Source organism: Salvelinus fontinalis, chromosome 8 (genome assembly GCF_029448725.1).
Source record: "Salvelinus fontinalis isolate EN_2023a chromosome 8, ASM2944872v1, whole genome shotgun sequence".
Lineage (NCBI taxonomy): Eukaryota > Metazoa > Chordata > Actinopteri > Salmoniformes > Salmonidae > Salvelinus > Salvelinus fontinalis.
The window spans coordinates 11,031,472-11,048,944 of record NC_074672.1 but is presented as its reverse complement, the minus strand read 5'-3'; the positions used below and the strand labels follow the sequence as shown (position 1 = coordinate 11,048,944).

At 40.6% G+C, this 17,473-nt stretch overlaps 2 protein-coding genes across 2 annotated transcripts in view; one reads left to right on the top strand and one right to left on the bottom strand.

Annotated features, from left to right (window-relative positions):
* The first annotated feature begins 29 nt into the window (after nucleotides 1-29).
* On the top strand, nucleotides 30-8,967 carry ribc1 (RIB43A domain with coiled-coils 1). The gene is made up of 8 exons (XM_055931007.1): nucleotides 30-285; nucleotides 378-598; nucleotides 707-930; nucleotides 1,476-1,590; nucleotides 1,953-2,071; nucleotides 5,387-5,629; nucleotides 5,937-6,103; nucleotides 6,334-8,967. Exons 2-8 carry the CDS (start codon nucleotides 400-402, stop codon nucleotides 6,413-6,415), a joined length of 1,149 nt encoding a protein of 382 aa, XP_055786982.1. The 5' UTR covers nucleotides 30-285; nucleotides 378-399; the 3' UTR covers nucleotides 6,416-8,967.
* Nucleotides 8,968-9,486: 519 nt separating this feature from the next.
* LOC129861423 (neural cell adhesion molecule L1-like) overlaps nucleotides 9,487-17,473 on the bottom strand; it is a 79,375-nt gene continuing 71,388 nt past the window's right edge. Inside the window, exons 26-27 of the mRNA XM_055932810.1 lie at nucleotides 12,698-12,770; nucleotides 9,487-11,943 (exon numbers count right to left, since the gene is read on the bottom strand). Of these exons, the coding sequence (XP_055788785.1) occupies nucleotides 11,670-11,943; nucleotides 12,698-12,770 (347 nt within the window). The 3' untranslated portion in view covers nucleotides 9,487-11,669. The remainder of the gene's footprint in view (nucleotides 11,944-12,697; nucleotides 12,771-17,473) is intronic.

Here is a 17,473-nt window from a genome sequence, read left to right as displayed (position 1 = left end):
AGTGAATTAGTTCTCGCGAGATGTTGCTGTTACAATGTATCCAAAGCGCCACATGCTGCTGTTTATTTCTCACATTTAACAAAATAGCATTGTAATCGAATGTATTCACACTCACTGGTGTCATTATTATTTCAGTGAAACTGATATGGTCAATCTTGTCATCTAGATACTTTTTTTGTTGCACATTTTGTTCACTGGTGTTGCCATGGTGATTTGTATTGTCTAAACAAAAGGAAGGAGCGAAGAAGGTGTCCTTTGAATGATGATAATTGCACCTGTTTTTTGGTACGTTTCGGTAAAGTTTTCATATTATTAGGAATGTTTAATCGCCAAAGCAACAAAATCATTATCTTGTTAAACTTTTATGCCTACTATAGATACACCAAACCTAGAAGAGTCATGTATAAAGTGGATTTGCCGGTGGACAACTCCGCGGATGTGGCAGTGGAACGCCGACGGGCCGCAGAAGCTGCGCGCCAGGCTCGCATTTTCAACACCAGACACCGAGTGATGGGTTTGGATCTCAAAGCACTGGAGCAACAGGTGGTGGAGAACAAAGAACGGGAGGAGATGGCGGGTCAGCGAGAGAGGGCTTTCGGTAAGCACAAGGCAAGGGGACAAGTTTACGTTTTAGAGGAGGAACTTAGGAACAATCAAATTTGAAAGCATTTTACCATAAATTGCCTATGTGTTGTTGTTTTTTCAGACATGTTGAGAGTGACTCAAGATGAAGTGTTGATGAAACAGCAGCAGGAGGAAGAGGAGAGGAGAGCAGAGTTAAACAGAGACCTTATCCAGTACCGGACCATCCGACAGCGGGCAGAAGACACCCGGGATGCTGATCTCAATTTTCACCGGCAGGGGGCGCTCGGGTTGTCCATTCCCATCCCAGAGTCTGAGCTGGGACCTGCTAGTATGCAAGTGTTCCAGGTATCACAGATGACACTATTATAAGCAACAAGATATCAGAGTGTTAAGGGAAATGGGGAAATATGTTGGAATGAATGAATAATGCAAATCCATATCTCCTGACCTGGATTTTAGCACATGTTCTTTTAAAGCATTTTACTTATTTACTGATTGTGTGTTTTCATGGACATGCTGTATTGTATGTATGTATGTATGTATGTATGTATGTATGTATGTATGTATGTATGTATGTGTGTGTGTGTGTGTGTGTGTGTGTGTGTGTGTGTGTGTGTGTGTGTGTGTGTGTGTGTGTGTGTGTGTGTGTGTGTGTGTATGTATGTATGTATGTATGTATGTATGTATGTGTGTGTGTGTGTATATGTGTGTATGTATGTATGTATGTATGTATGTATGTATGTATGTATGTATGTATGTATGTGTGTGTGTGTGTGTGTGTGTGTGTGTGTGTGTGTATGTATGTATGTATGTATGTATGTGTATATATGTGTGTGTGTATGCATCTGTGTGTCTTTTTCTTCTGCTTCTGTTTTGTATGCTGTACTCAGGGAGAAGGCATTGGGGACAATGACAAGAGGAGAGCTCAGATGGAGCAGACAGAGAGAGCACTACGAGCACAGAGAGAACAGAGTGAGAAACTGCAGAAGGAGAAGAAACTCAAAGGTGAAACAGACACAAAGCTATCATACACACTATGCACAACTGCACTGTACACACCTACACTACACATCACCCACACAAATAACACAACACGCTCTCATATGCATAACTGCACTCTAAACATTAGCATCTTCCATCAACGGCTCCTGAGAATACGCACTGTGACCGTGGGAGTGTATGAGTGGTGTTTGTGCAGGATGACAAGGCATTTGGATGATTTAAGGACACTATCTAAACCAAATGTGTGTGTGTGTGTGTGTGTGTGTGTGTGTGTGTGTGTGTGTGTGTGTGTGTGTGTGTGTGTGTGTGTGTGTGTGTGTGTGTGTGTGTGTGTGTGTGTGTGTGTGTGTGTGTGTGTGTTGCAGAGCTACTGAAAGGCAAGGAGCTGGTACAGCAGGACCTGAGGGCTGTTCAGTTAGACGCTCTGGAAGAGGAGTGTAAGAGGGCTGGCCGCATCGCTCTCAACAACTACAACCATGCTCAGGTACACACAGTCTCAAACATGCCACCAGCCAAGGATGCGCTGATGAGACTGTGAGCTGTGACATGGCATGTACTCAGACAGTATATCTTTTTTAATTACAAAGTTAATTGAAGACATTAAGCGACGCGTACAAACTCACTCAGGGGAGATGACAAGCACATTAGAGGCGCTAAGCAACCTGCACGGGGAGTAAACTGCTTTGCGCTCACACACGACCACACAAACTGCTTTGATGTATGCGTGGGCAGATAGTCTCCTTTCTAAAAAGTATTTTGTTCCCTCGTCTCATTTGCCTTGACTGACTTGATATGAATAGATTCTCCCCAGTGTGAGGCATCATTATAAATGGTTCTGCTCACACTGGTTTTCATGTCAATGTGGTTTGTGTTCAGAGTTTTTTTTTATCACTTTGGTACTATTTTCAGAAGTATGTGGTACCTTTTCACAACTCTAAGCACAAAACTACAAACTGGTCACACATGTAACGGAGCCAGTTTCTCATTCAAAACCGGTCATTGTGCATTCATTTGGATTGTAAACATCTCTCACCACACAACCATTGATTCAAAATATAAGTTTATTGTGAAATGTAATGAGAACATTGGTTTAATCACCAAAACACAACATTATGTTTTCAATATAGTCATTTTAACTACCAGTTAATCCAATAGCAAAACAATAGCAATTTCAAATCACCCTTAGAAGTGCTGAAAGTAATATGCTACAGTACTGTAAATTACAGTTTTCACATTTAGCAATGCACTTCTATTACCCAACAAAATTGACAGAAAATCTATAATTTACATAATATTAATCCAATGTGTAATCAAAGATGTGATCAATGAAGACATCCTCTACAGTCAATCATGTGAAGAAATATATATTTTTCAAATATATTTGCAAAAAAGGTATACTGTCTTTAATCAAATGTAAGAAATGAAATGAACCTAATTAAATGAATGAAAATAAAACAACGTTTAGCACACATTAATTTGCATCACGCATGTCTTAAGCATTTGGCCATAAATTCTCATCCACATCACAGTGAATGTCATTGTTCATGCACCACGGGAAAAACCTTTTGGCATGGAGAATCCAAGCTTGACATTGGTCTGCATTGATGTTGTCAGATGCCTCATCCATGGCCAGGAAAGTGGCGCGCTCATGGGGATGGCGATCGTACACCTTCCACCTTCATGCTGAATAAAATCAATAGGGATGAGGAAAGGAGAGTATAGGGGCAGGTATAGGGTCACGAATCAGGGATGGGCCCAGTACCATGCCTGAACCACCTCTGCATGGTGGAACCTGACATAGTCCCACACAATGACATGGGTGACCCCTTCACCCTGACAGGCCTGCTCAATATCATTGAGAAACACAATAAGGTGAGCAGCGTTGTAGGATCCAAGTAATGGCCTACGTCCTACCACATCATCTTCAGAGATAGCTGCGCACATGGAGATGTTTCCCCCACGTCGTCCAGGCATTTGGACGGACGCCCGTTGGCCGATGGGTTTTGGCCAGATTGAAGCCCGCTTCATCAATAAAGATATACTTGTGAGGGTTCACAGCAGCATCAAGCACAATTACCCACTAAAAATATATTTCGCTTAGTTATTTTTACAGTATAGTTCCAATATGATATTGTGAAGTATCATGTGCATTAATAGGAACAGTAATACAGTATATAGTGCTGTACCTGAACATACTCGGCCTGCAGTTGTTTCACCCGGTCGTTGTTTCTCTCAAAAGGCACCAGGTAAATGTGTTTCATAGATACCTGGTGCCTCTTCAAAAGGCGGGCGATTGTTGGTATGCTGATGGATGCCACATTGGCAAAGGTGTCATCGTTTTCCTCAATGGCCTGCTTTATTTTGTACAGCCTTATGTCATTCCTGGCCCTCACCGTTTCCACCACGGCCCACTCCTGCTGGTCGGTCAGCACACGGCCACGGGCACCACCATGGGGTGTTCTGTCAATTATGAGAGTAGAACAGAGTATACTGTCAATAGATCATACTGTAAGAATACTGTAACATGTGTTGTGAATGTACATGCATTACAATGTAATTGACTGTAAATGTAATGGTAAAGCATAGTGCATATCCTGCAGGCTTACCAGTTTTCTTGGCGAAATGTTCTCATGATCAAATTGGCAGTTGATCTTTTCATATTGGGGTGAACTAGTCTGGCAGTCTCTGCCATGGCAAGGCCTCAGTTTACCACGTGCCTCCCTCTCTCTGATGTCCACCTCTTTGAGGGGCCCATGCCCACCTCTCTGACGGGCCCCTGGTCCATAAGCTCTTTGGCTTCTTCCTCTCCCTTGCTGTCTATCCTGCTCCATATTAAAAGAAATTGCAAGTGTTTTTAATATGGTGACCACTATATGAACTCAATTAGCAATAACGACTAGTCATTATGTATGGTTATCATGTATCATACATGTAATTTAGATGTTTCTACTTTGCAAACACACCTTCTATCTGTAGTTCTCAAAATCCATTCATAGTAGACCGACCAGTTTAAAATCTCTAGGTTTACCAAACGGTTAAGTGATTAACCATTAAGCGGTTGGATTAAGTGATGGTCAAATGTATTTTAAACAAATGAGAAGAGAATCATATGAAAAGTATTGTGTCGGTGGTTCCAAACTTCTTCGATTTAAGAATTATGGAGGCCACTGTGTTCTTGGGGACCTTCAATGCTGCAGACATTTTTTAGTACCATTTCCCAGATCTGTGCCTCGGCACAATCCTGTTTCGGATTTCTACGGACAATTCCTTCGACCTCATGGCTTGGTATTTGCTCTGACATGCACTGTCAACTGTGGGACCTTATATAAACAGGTGTTTGCCTTTCCAAATCATGTCCAATCAATTGAATTTACCACACGAGAAATCCAATCAAGCTGTAGAGACATCTCAAGGATGATCAATGGAAACAGGATGCACCTGAGCTCATAGCGAAGGGTCTGAATACTTATGTAAATAAGGTATCTGTTTTTTATTTTTAATACATTTGCAAAACATATAAAAACCTGTTTTTGCTTTGTCATTATGGGGCATTGTGTGTAGATTGATGAGGATTATATATTTTTTAAATCAATTTTAGAGTAAGACTGTAACACAACAAAATGTGGGAAAAGTCAGGGGTTCTGAAAACGTACCGAATGCACTGTACAAGTGGTTGGGTGCAACTTCTACCTACTCCCCAGATCTTGTGACAGTGACCCTTAACTCTCTTGTCTCTTGGAACTTTTGGTCTAACTTCTGACCCTTGAACTCTAAACCTATCTATGACCCCCACCCACAGGCTGCAGAGTGTGTAGAGAAAGAGAGGAAGGAGCGCATGAGGAAGGAGGGCGAGGAGATGGCGGAGGTGTGGCACATGGTGACATCAGACATCCTAACGGAATGTCCCAAGGCTGCAGAGAGACAAGTAGACGGAGGCCCAGTGGGCGGGCCCAGGGTGCTGACGGACAGGTGGAGGGGGATGAGCCCCGTTCAGCTGAGCGCCATCCACAGGCAGAGAGAGGAACAGCGCCTAGAGGGAAAGGTAATGATAACCTCGTGAATGACTTTAGTTTTAGTGCAAATCTTTTGCAAATTTTCCATTGACACCAATACATATTTTAAAGTCAAATCAGTTCAAAATCTGCATTCAGCTTAAAGAGAACACATTCATTCATGATTGTTGCGATTATAAAAATAAGATTGCCTATCACAACCATAGAGATGAAACAATCACTATTGTTGATTGCTTATTGAAGAAGCAGTCTCATCATGAACCTCTCCTTCGGTCTTCACCCTCAGGCTTATGATCATGTTTCTCATATTTCCACAATTTTCTCAAATCATTTTAGAGGCTGAGGGAGATTGAGAGGCAGAGAGACGCTGCCTGGGACTTCCAGCGCATGGTGCAGACCCGAGAGGATGAAGAGGAGGAGAGGAAAGCGATGGAGCTGAAGAAGGAGAAGAGGATTGAGATAGACCGATACAATGAACAGCTGGCCAGAGAGCAGCGCGAACAGTAAGCACACAAACCACACTCAAGACACATCAATCTTTACATTCTTTCTTTACAGATACTGGGTGAGACACATCATGGCACATAACCACACATAAACACTTTACTGTCAAAGTATAAACAGATACTATACACGGTGAAAGAATTGAAAGTCCCAGTTTTCACATAAAAATAGACATTTTAATTGTAAAACAGACATTGACAGTGTATTTTCTCCATCTCGTCTCCACCAGTCAGCAGTTCCTGTCCAAGACGCTGTACACCAACGGACCCACGGCCCAGTACTTTACTCAGTTCAGCAGCAGCTCACGCTGAGATGACCAACACTAACTCACCGCCCAATACTGGATCTCAGATGTAGACCATATGCACAACACAACAAGCAAATTAACTTTATGATATAGTCATACTTTACATGTTTTTGGGTCTTTTTATCCCTAAGATTTAGTCACTAGGTCAAATGTTGCAGTCTTCTGCAACTTATCTCAGGAGCTGTATTTTAGGTATATAATGGACACCGTGACTGTCTATCTAGCTGTTATTTTATGTTTCATGCATAGTAGGAATTCATATCTAGTTTCTCTGATCTTTTGAGGATAAAACGTGCACGTCACCATCTTTAGACATTGACGCTATGAATGATTCTAATGATGACACAAGAGGACGCCTCTTTTGGTTCCGATTAGTCCAAGGTTCTTTATTTAATTCATTGTCACATATTTAGTTACAAGTGGCTGATTCATAATGCAGATCGTTACAATGTCATTGGACCCATAACATATAGTACAACTCCACTCCACACAGTGACCACCTCCCTTACCAACCAACCCTCAACCCGCTCCACTTCCGTCTCAACCAATTAGCAGGAACACACTAGCCCGTTCACAGATCTGGTTGTGCTGTCTTGCCAACTCCTATGACTTTAGCATGATATCGATCATAGGAGTTGGCCATACAGCACAAACAGATCTAGGACCAGACTACCAATACACTACTGTACCCACCAATCCCCCAGTTCCATTGTGCTAATGGGACCCCAAACACACCACACAGAGGGATTCCCCCCACACAGAGGGACCAAACATACCACACAGAGGGACTCGGTCTCCCCTCAGGCAGTGAAATACACAGTATCCGTCCCCTCCCTCCATCCCTCCCTCCTATCCTTCCACCATGACTGTAAATGTATACATTTCGTACCTTAATGAAGCTGATGCTATCATTCTCTTCTATATGCAATTAAAATTCACTTTTTATTTTTAATTTAAGTATAAAAAAATGGAAATGAAAGTAACAGAGGGGAAAGTAAGAAATGCTAGCACTAAACCTGGCTTAGACGATCCCCTCACTCACCACATGAAAAATCAAAAGCAGAGATAGCTAGAAAGGCAGGTAGTAGAGTGAGTATCTGTGTGTTCAGTAGTTCACTTATTCCCCAACTCATTCATTCAAGCTATCACTTGCCCTGACACTACTGACATCACACCATGACAAGCACAGATGGTTAGCAGCGAGATAGGCTGCGTCTCAAATGGCACTCTATAGTGCATTACTTATGACCAGGGCCCATAGTGATATCCCTGAACACCGGGCCCATATGGCTCTGGTCATAAGTAGTGCACTACATAGGGAATAAGATGCCATTTGAGACACAATCCATAGTTGTGAGAGAATAATTGGCATATTATTTCATTTTATCATAATATTATCATTCTGTATGAAAATAGATTTCTGAAATTGATTTTTTTTTTGTCCTGAGTGTGTCTGTAACAGCAAACTACAGGGAGCTGAGCTCACTCAAACCTCTCATTATGTCAGACTCACTGGCTGCGTCTGAATTGGCACCCTATTCCCTATATAGTGTACATATCCACTGTATAAGGAATAGGGTGCCAATGCGGATGCACCTATTGCCTTTCTGCCAAGCCAGAGACAATCCCTTTTCTCTATCCCATTTCCCTGGGACTCACTGAACAGTAACAGTGGATGATAGCTTGGCTTGCAGTCGGACCTGGGTTCAAATAGTGTTTGTTTTTTCTCAATTACTTAAGCTGTGCTTCTGGCATAATGGACCCAATAGAGTGGCCCCAAAAGTGCAAACCGTTGTCTCCGCTCATCTTGCAATCCAGGCAGGCTCAATCAAACTCTCCTCTGAAAGAAAATGAAACTTATTTGAACCCAGGTCTGTCTCTGGGTAGACTGTAGGCTAGTTTGAGTGGGGTGAGCAGTGAGGGCAGAGCCAGCACATTGCATATACTCCCTGTGGTGCTTCATCACAAACTAGCTCACTGCCTCCCTCCCTCCCGTCCTCATCATCACATGGCCTCAGCACGATGAGTGTCCGCAATGGCACTCTATTCCCTATATAGTACATTATTTTGGCTAGGGAATAGGGTGCCATTTGGGATACAAACATAGACTCTCTCAACACAGATACTCACTGTACTGTAATGCTTAAAGGGACACAAAAAAATGAAGGCGAAGTGCCCCTTACAAGCCAGGAAAACTTGATGGACATGATGACCATTAACATAAGTTTAACCTCAGCTTTCAATGGGTTGGTATTGATTCTACTGTATATTCTAAAACAACAAAAGCTACTGATGTAATCTCAGCACTCAGAACCAAATTTCACGTGCGCACTTTCTACTATTGATGTAAAAATGTGTTTTTCTTTTTTTTCTTGTTTTGCAACATTTAAGGAATGGTGGGAGGATATTTTTTTTTTTGCCTTTTTGTTTATATTTTGCTTATCTATTAACGATTTTTCTAAAACAGTCAAATCACTGTAATCAGTTGTCAATACAGGAAAAATATGAATTCATAGGTTCATTACAAAAAAATACAATAAAACTACTTGCAACATTTGAAGTAAACTTAAGACAGAGTTTTAAAACCCACACACTTGTATCAAACAAACTCATTGCTAAATAACAATCTTTTGGGTTGTATTTACATTCAGAGTGACATTTAAAAAGCTCTCTTTCTAGTCTCTTCTCTTTTATCCGTACCAATACCTCTGTTCTCCTTATCTCTAAATGCTTATGTCATGATTCTTGTCATTGTCTAATTCAAAAAGAAGGGTTTTTGGCATGTAAATATTATTTCTACTCACGCCAACAAAGAATGCAATCTATACGTTAGATGCAAAAAGCAACCAATCTACACATTTGCCTTTCATCCCAATCTGCCAATCAGGTAATCCTGTTTTGGATTGACAGCGTGCATTGTTCAGGGCATGAAAGGAATAGTGAGTGTGTGTGTGTGTATGTTTGTGTATTTCACTCCCTGCTAACTGTAAATATGTAGAAATACTGCTTCCTATCACACATTACAGTGTGCAATAGTATTATGTTATACTATGACATGAAGAGGTATGGGAAAGATAACGTTTAACAGCGGACATAGTTTAATACACCGTAGAAAGAGACACAGATAGAACAAATACAGAAAGCTAGTACACAAAGAGGTCTACACATAAATTACATTATCATACCAATAATGACATCACACTTGTGGTGAAAAGGCGAGAGTAAAGTAGAATAGACTAGAGTAAGCATGTAATCTGGTGCTCTGTATAGAGGGCCAGTAGGCACTGGAACTCATAATGAACATGTACATACATACTGTATCTATAATACTGTATATGGCTAGATAGATAGATGTAATGCACAAAAATACACCGATTTGCTTACTGCTATACAGCATTTTCACCCAATTCATTTACTATGAAAACCTGGCTAGGGTAAAATTATGATTATCTTGATTTATGTAGAAATATGTAGAAAAAAAATCTAAATATGAATCACCTCATATATGCAAATGATCTATAAAACAATATATTCTTTTTTTTTTAAATGAGAAAATACAAAGCAAAACAATGTTGACTTTTTGTATTCAAAAAGTTAGTAGAAAAATAAATTAATCATAAAAAATTATGTTGCCAACTGTCGAAGACATAAAAAAGTGGATGTAGAGATTTAAATCATGGCAAATAATATAAAAAGGTGAAAGTAATAAACATCTATAAGACTTGCCATTTGTAACCCACATTAGCTTGTGCTGTCTGTATCCTCCCACAAGCCTCTGTCTGTCAATCATTCCCTTCCATGTATCCACATCTTCCCTTCATGTCTGTGTACCATCATACCTGAAATTACATTGGCTTCTCTTCCTAGCATCGTTTTTATCATTCGCTCTCTCCCAGTCCAATATGTCACAATGATTTGATAGAGGGTGAGAGAGAAAGAGTGGGGGAGTCACGAGATATGAAGGTCTGTCACTCAGGTATGTTGTAAACTACATAGAGAAAGACGGGTCACAGGACATCTTTAGGCTGAGGTGGGTCTGTCTGTCTGTCTGTCTGTCACGTCAGTCGGCCTGTCTTATCAAGAAGGACACTCCTTTGGTCAAATAGTCCAGTCTGTCAGATGGAGAGATAACATTAGGGGTGAGTGGGGTAAGTTGAGCCGCCTTTGTTTTTAGGAAACCACACACAAAATGTATTATTTGACCAAATATTTAGGAAGAGGTCACAATTTCATCGAGTCTGTGAAGGATGAAAGCACATGGAAAAAGTGGTAAGCAAGTTAGGTCCCCAAAAATTATTTTCACCAAGTCAAATGAATTTATTGTGTTAAAGGTTTCATGATGCTTCCGTCTAAAACAAAGTAAAATAATTTAAAGATGGTTTTATACATAATTTGGGGTCTCTATAAGATTCAATATGAGGTCCTAAACATAGCATGAAAGTGCATCCTTGTTGCTATGTGGGCTAATATAGTCAAAATGTTTGCCTTGGGGTAAGTTGAGCCATGGTTGAACCAATGGCATGTTGAGCAAATTCAAGTGTTTTCTTCCCAGGCATAATGCAAGAACGATGTTAAAAGTGTTCAAATAGTACAAAGTGTTTGTTAGGTGTTAAGCCTGTGTTAAAATATGCTTAAGTGGGCTAAATCAGGGTCACACAGAGTGTCTCTTGTGAGCAGTAACCCACATTGAAACAAAGTATACACCTCACACACATGGTTCTGAGCTTACAAAAAATAAGACACCTGTATCATGTCAGATATACTGTAGAGTTGAAATGTATTCCATTTTGAGTTGTTTTGTCGCAGAAACTGAAATTATGCGAACTATTCAAATTTTTGCAAACAGGAGCAATTTTTTTGGGACAAGCTGTTTTCAAAACTGTCATGTGATTTAATTTGGATTATTTCCAGGGAGACACATCCTGAAATATATGTAGATATCTTTGTTAGAAAGAATGCTATAGTTCCAATGACTGGGTGATTGTGAATGTAAAACATGGCTCAACTTACCCCACTCTCACCTATTGAACAACAGATGTATCTAAATGGTCAGTAGTATATTGATCATATAGTCAGTGAGCTTATCGATGGAAAAGTCAGTCGAGTAGATAAACCCATGTATTATAGATAGCTGGAAGGGTGTGGGCTGTGGGCATGTTTGTATCGTTGACATGTTGTTGACAGATATGTTTTGGTCTGACAGACAGTCCTGTTGCCTTAGTAACCTTAAATCTAAAATGGCGGCATTTTACTTTAGTCTAATCTAAGATGGCCGCCGAGTTGGGAAGGCCGTTGTTGGTGGGTGTTGGGGTGGTGGCGGTGGGGTTGAGGGGGGAGCTGTCCTGCAGTGTACCCGGGTCCGGGGTGGCTTCGCTGGGCCGGCTGTACTGGCTGACCAGGGAATCCTCCATGTTCACCTCGGTGACAGCACTGCTGCCGTTGTTGTAGCCATCCAGGTTGTCCTCACTGGTACACAGCTTGCTCTCATCACACAGAGACGGCTGGCTGGCTGTCCGCTTCTCCTCGTTATCGCTATAGGATGGATGGATGGAAAGAGAGATGGAGAGAGGAAGGGGGAGAGAGAAAGAGAAGGGGGAGGGAGAGGCAGAAAGATAGAGAGCGAGAGAGAGAAATGGGTGAAGAAAAGACAGAGATAGAGGAGGTGGTAGGTAGAGGGAGAGATTGTCACTATCTGTGGATGGTTGACATACCAAGGTCCTGTATTGTATCACGTTGCCACAGGAGGGATATTGGGCAAAAGGAGAGGAGAAATAGGTGGGGCCTCTACAAGAAACATTCACTATTTCAAATAAGTAGCAGAGGCTGCATGCACAGTAGAGCACCTTACAGCATACCTTTCTAGAGATCTGGCAAAGCAGGGGCAAGCATTAGGGGAAAGAGGGTCGGCATAATGAACACAAGATGTTGGGATAAAAACATACTATTATCTTTTCAATCAGGGAATCCAAGCAATCATGTTGATTTCGGCATGACACTTAAAACATGCAATTTTGGAGGATAATGGCTTGCATTGGGTTTAAGGTAAGCTTTTGGTGACAGCAACCAGGTAAACAAAGCCAAAACATGGATTGCTGTCTTACCTTTTCCAAAGTCTGCTTACAGGGTAAGGAAACCAATATGTCATTTTGTAACTTGGGTGAACTATCCTTTTAACTCTGTGCTAATATGAAATGATTAAATGATCAGCAGGCTTGAGTTAGTAAAGATATATTAATAAATGATCAATGTATAACAATCAATATATAATCAGATTAGACAGACCAACCTGTACTCTCCGAATGTTTCATCCTTCATAGGGCGCGCCTCAGAGTCTACCTGACCCTCCTCCTTATCTTTGACTGAGAGAGAAAGAGAGAGATTATTGCATTTCAGTATCTGTTCATTAATCAGTAGATGCTCCTCTCTAAGCTAGTAGCTGGCTGAGGGTTTGGTAATGACAGATACTGGCTAGGCAGTGAACTAGCACTCAGGAGGATATGTGTTGTGGTTTTGTAGAGCTACCTGGTCTGCTACGTATCATTTGTTTGACTGATACTGTGTATGTGAACTTCTAAGCCTATTCTTAATGATATTGGGATGGTTGCTGATAGGGGAAACTTGCTGAATGATCAACTATTTACAGAAAAATAAGTCCTCGATGCTTTGCTAGCAATAGACAGGAAATCCACAGGGGCCGACAGATCGGATTCTGGTTTGGTTAAGTGTGCAGTGCCCATTATGGTTGGCTCAATAACCCTTTCGTTTTTTTATACATTGTTATCAGGAAATATTCCAAATGTATGGAAATCAGCTCTTGTGCTGCCACTCCATTAGGACAAGATAGTAGTGATCTTAATCACCGTCGCCCCATTTCAGGGCTTCCTTGTCTAACTACGATTCTCGAATCCTTGCTAAACGTACAACTTTGCTCTCTTTTATCTGAGAAATGTATTTTGAATGTAAATCAATCAGGGCTGGGCACAGCACAATTACAGCAACCACTTTAGTTGTCAATGCTTTAGACACTAAACTGAAATGTGCTGCTTGTGGCTCAGTTGGTAAAGCATGGCACTTGCAAAGCCAGGGTTGTGGGTTTGATTCCCACAGGGGACCAGCACAAACACATATGAAAATGTATGCACTCACTACAGTAAGTCACTCTGCATAAGAGTGTCTGCTAAATGACTAAAATGTAAATAGCTTTTGATACTGTTGATCATACTATTTCATTGAAAAAGGTGTCCTCGATGCGCCTGAGCTCTGACGCCTTCATGATTATCTTGGTGACAGAACTCAGGCTATCGTGATGGATAGGGTTAAGTCTGAATTTCTTGAAGTACATAAATGAACACTATTTATGTAAACACCATTGGTCAACCTGTAAAAATGGAACTTCATCTATATGCGGATGATACTATTATGTATGCTGTTGCCCCTGTGAGGGAAAATGTTGTTGTCTGAAGAGATAGCACTGAATTGTACACAGCATCTCCTCTCCCTCTATCTTGGTTCGTGTAGGTGACTGTGACCTCCTCCTCAGACCAATTGCTAGTACACCCGGGAACATTGTCCCGGGAACCAAAAGGGATATCTCAGTTTCAAGGTCTCAGCTTGGAGAGAAGAAGCCTTGTGATGTATTGGTCGGTCACATACAGGAACCAAACGTTAAGAATGAATTAATTATGAATAAGCTAAATCATGCAAATATAACTTGTCTGTGTAAGCAGTATATAAGAGAACTAATGAGACGGCCCCGGCGAAGCTCCCAACCGACATGTACTATGGTGCATTAAGTTTGCTGGAATCTCTCCAGCTTGCTGATAACAAAGACTGATTCATTTAAGCTTGACTCTGAGTCCCTATGGTCATTTCCACTACAATTTGGCGTCACAGTGAACTAGATGATTGATTCTGCCTGCGGAGCTTTCCAGTGAGGGTCTGCGAGGAAAACCCATGGCGCATTTTATAAAGCGTGAGGGAAATCCCCGTCTGACAAAAAGACGACGAGGACCTGCTCAGATCCTTACTGCGAGCTGCCCAGGAGAAGACACATCATCCGTTAACAATTGAGGGACATGTCAACTGATTTCAGTTGTCAATTTAAATTAATTTGTATAAAAATAATAATAAATAATGAAACCAATAAAACAAAACATAAAAATAAAATGACGTCTATGTGGTCTGGGACCACTGTAGCCTGGGACTACTAGAACGGTACCATGGTCTCTGGGAGACTAGAGTAGTCTGGGACTACTGAGTGAGGGTAGAGAAGCCCCACTGACAGCTGTCTACAGGCATTTCTGGGAATTGTCTATGTGGTCTGGGACTTTGATTCCCTTGTGCTAATTTCCATGACACCCCAACTGTTGATCTGGCTGTGTCAAAACTAAAGTCATATTTTATAGCTATGCAGGAATCCCTTGTTTTAAAACTTGAGGTTAACACGGGCAAACTCTCGTAAGAATGTTTCAAATGAACTAAATGTTCACTCATTAGATGGTTCTCCAATCAAATGTGTTCCCGCATATTCAGTTGAAGTCAGAAGTTTACATACACCTTAGCCAAATAGATTTAAACTCAGTTTTCCTGACATTTAATCCTAGTCAAAATTCTCTGTCTTAGGTCAGTTAGGATCACCACTTTATTTTAAGAATGTGAAATGTCAGAATAATAGTAGAGAGAATGATTTATTTCAGCTTTTATTTCTTTCATCACATTCCCGTGGGTCAGAAGTTTACACACACTCAATTTGGTAGATTTACCTTTAAATTGTTTAACTTCAGTCAAACGTTTCAGGTAGCCTTCCACAAGCTTCCCACAATAAGTTGGGTGAATTGTGCCCCATTCCTCCTGACGGAGCTGGTGTAACTGAGTCAGGTTTGTAGGCCTCCTTGCTCGCACACGCTTTTTCAGTTCTGCCCACAAATTTTCTATAGGATTGAGGTCTGGGCTTTGTGATAGCCACTCCAATACCTTGACTTTGTTGTCCTTAAGCCATTTTGCCACAACTTTGATAGTATGCTTGGGGTCATTGTCTATTTGGAAGACCCATTTGCGACCAAGCTTTAACTTCCTGACTGATGTCTTGAGATGTTGCTCCAATATATATCCACATAATTGTCCTTCCTCATGATGCCATATATTTTGTGAAGTGCACCAATCCCTCCTGCAGCAAAGTACGTCCATCTCTAGGAGACAGAACGCGTCTCCTTCCTGAGCGGTATGACGGCTGCGTGGTCCCATGGTGTTTATACTTGCGTACTATTGTTTGTACAGATGACCGTGATACCTTCAGGCGTTTGGAAATTGCTCCCAAGGACTTGGCTGACTTCTTTTGATTTTCCCATGATGTCAAGCAAAGAGGCACTGAGTTTGAAGGTAGGCCTTGAAATACATCCACAGGTACACCTCCAATTGAGTCAAATGATGTCAATTAGTGATGTCAAATGATGATGTCAAATGATGTCAAATGATGTCAATTATCAGAAGCTTCTAAAGCCATGACATAATTTTCTGGAATTTTCCAAGCTGTTTAAAGGCACAGTCAACTTAGTGTATGTAAACTTCTGACCCACTGGAACTGTGATACAGTTGTCTGTAAACAATTGCTGGAAAAATTACTTGTGTCATGCACAAAGTAGATGTCCTAACCGACTTGCCAAAACTATAGTTTGTTAACAAGAAATCTTCGGAGTGGTTGAAAAATTAGTTTTAATGACTCCAACCTAAGTGTATGTAAACTTCCAACTTCAACTGTATATACTTAGGCATTTGGATTGATATGGATTTAACATTTAAAAAACATATAGATGAGCTGGTTAAGAAGCTAGGATTTAAAGTTTGCTTTTTCAGTAGGAAGCAGATTATTCAGTCAACCTTTTTAATCTGTTGTTGATTATGGTGATATTATTTATCAAAGTGCAGCTGCTACTACTCATAAGCCTTCAGATGCCCTTCATTTTGATACTCATCACTGTATCCTGTATCAAAAGATTTGCCTGGACTTCTGTTATGAACTTTATGAATAATGACTAAATTATGTATACATTTAACGTAGAACTATAACTAACAGAATTTTATCCTGTCTCTGTATAATGATAAATAATGTTTGTCCATAAGAAAGAGGGACTGTTAGCAGGCAAGGAACTATGGCAGACAACTTGTGACCACTGTGGGACTGATAACAGGGAAGGAAGTCTCCCCACCCAGGGAGGGGAGAAACCTTGGACTTGTAGTAGATTGTATAACAGGTGGCAGGCAATGTATGGGAAGGAGAAGACTTGTGAACTATATTGTCATTGTCTTAGAGGAGGAGGGACAGTTATGATGAAATGAGAGGTATATAAACCAATGTATATGTAAGGATGGGCAGAGCTCTCGTAAATAAACATTCTGACTATTGTAAACTGGCCTCTGTCTGTTTCATTTTAATAAGAACCTTGTAAATTCTTGGTAACAGACCGAGTAGTTTAATTGAAGTTCAGTTTATGAACATTGAGAACATAATTCTCATAACAACTTCACTAAAAACCTGTAGATCTCTACATTACTCCCTTTTGTGTTTACAAGGCCCTACTTCATAAACTTCCCTCTTATCGAACTTTGCTGTTGAAGTATTGAACCTGAGTTGCCTCGTTCTCCACATTTTGTCACTGTCAAAATAAAGGTTAAATAAAATAATAGAAAAATAACATTTGTTACAAACTGCCTGACATGTATGGTTCCTCACAAACAATCTAGTATATGTAGCATTTTAAAACGTCCTATTCTTATATATGAGACTTGTTACAAACTACATTCTACAATATACAGTGCATTCAGAAAGTATTCAGACCCCTTGATGTTTTCCACATTTTGCTACTTTACAGCCTTATTCTAAAATAGATTCAATTGTTTTTGTCCCTCATCAATCTACACACAATACCCCATAATGACACTGAAAAAAAACTGTTTTTTAGAAAATGTTGCAAATTTATAACAAAAAAATGGAAAAATCACATTTACATCAGTGTTCAGACCCTTTAAGCAGTACTCTCTATTTGTCTGGTGCATGTTGCTATAT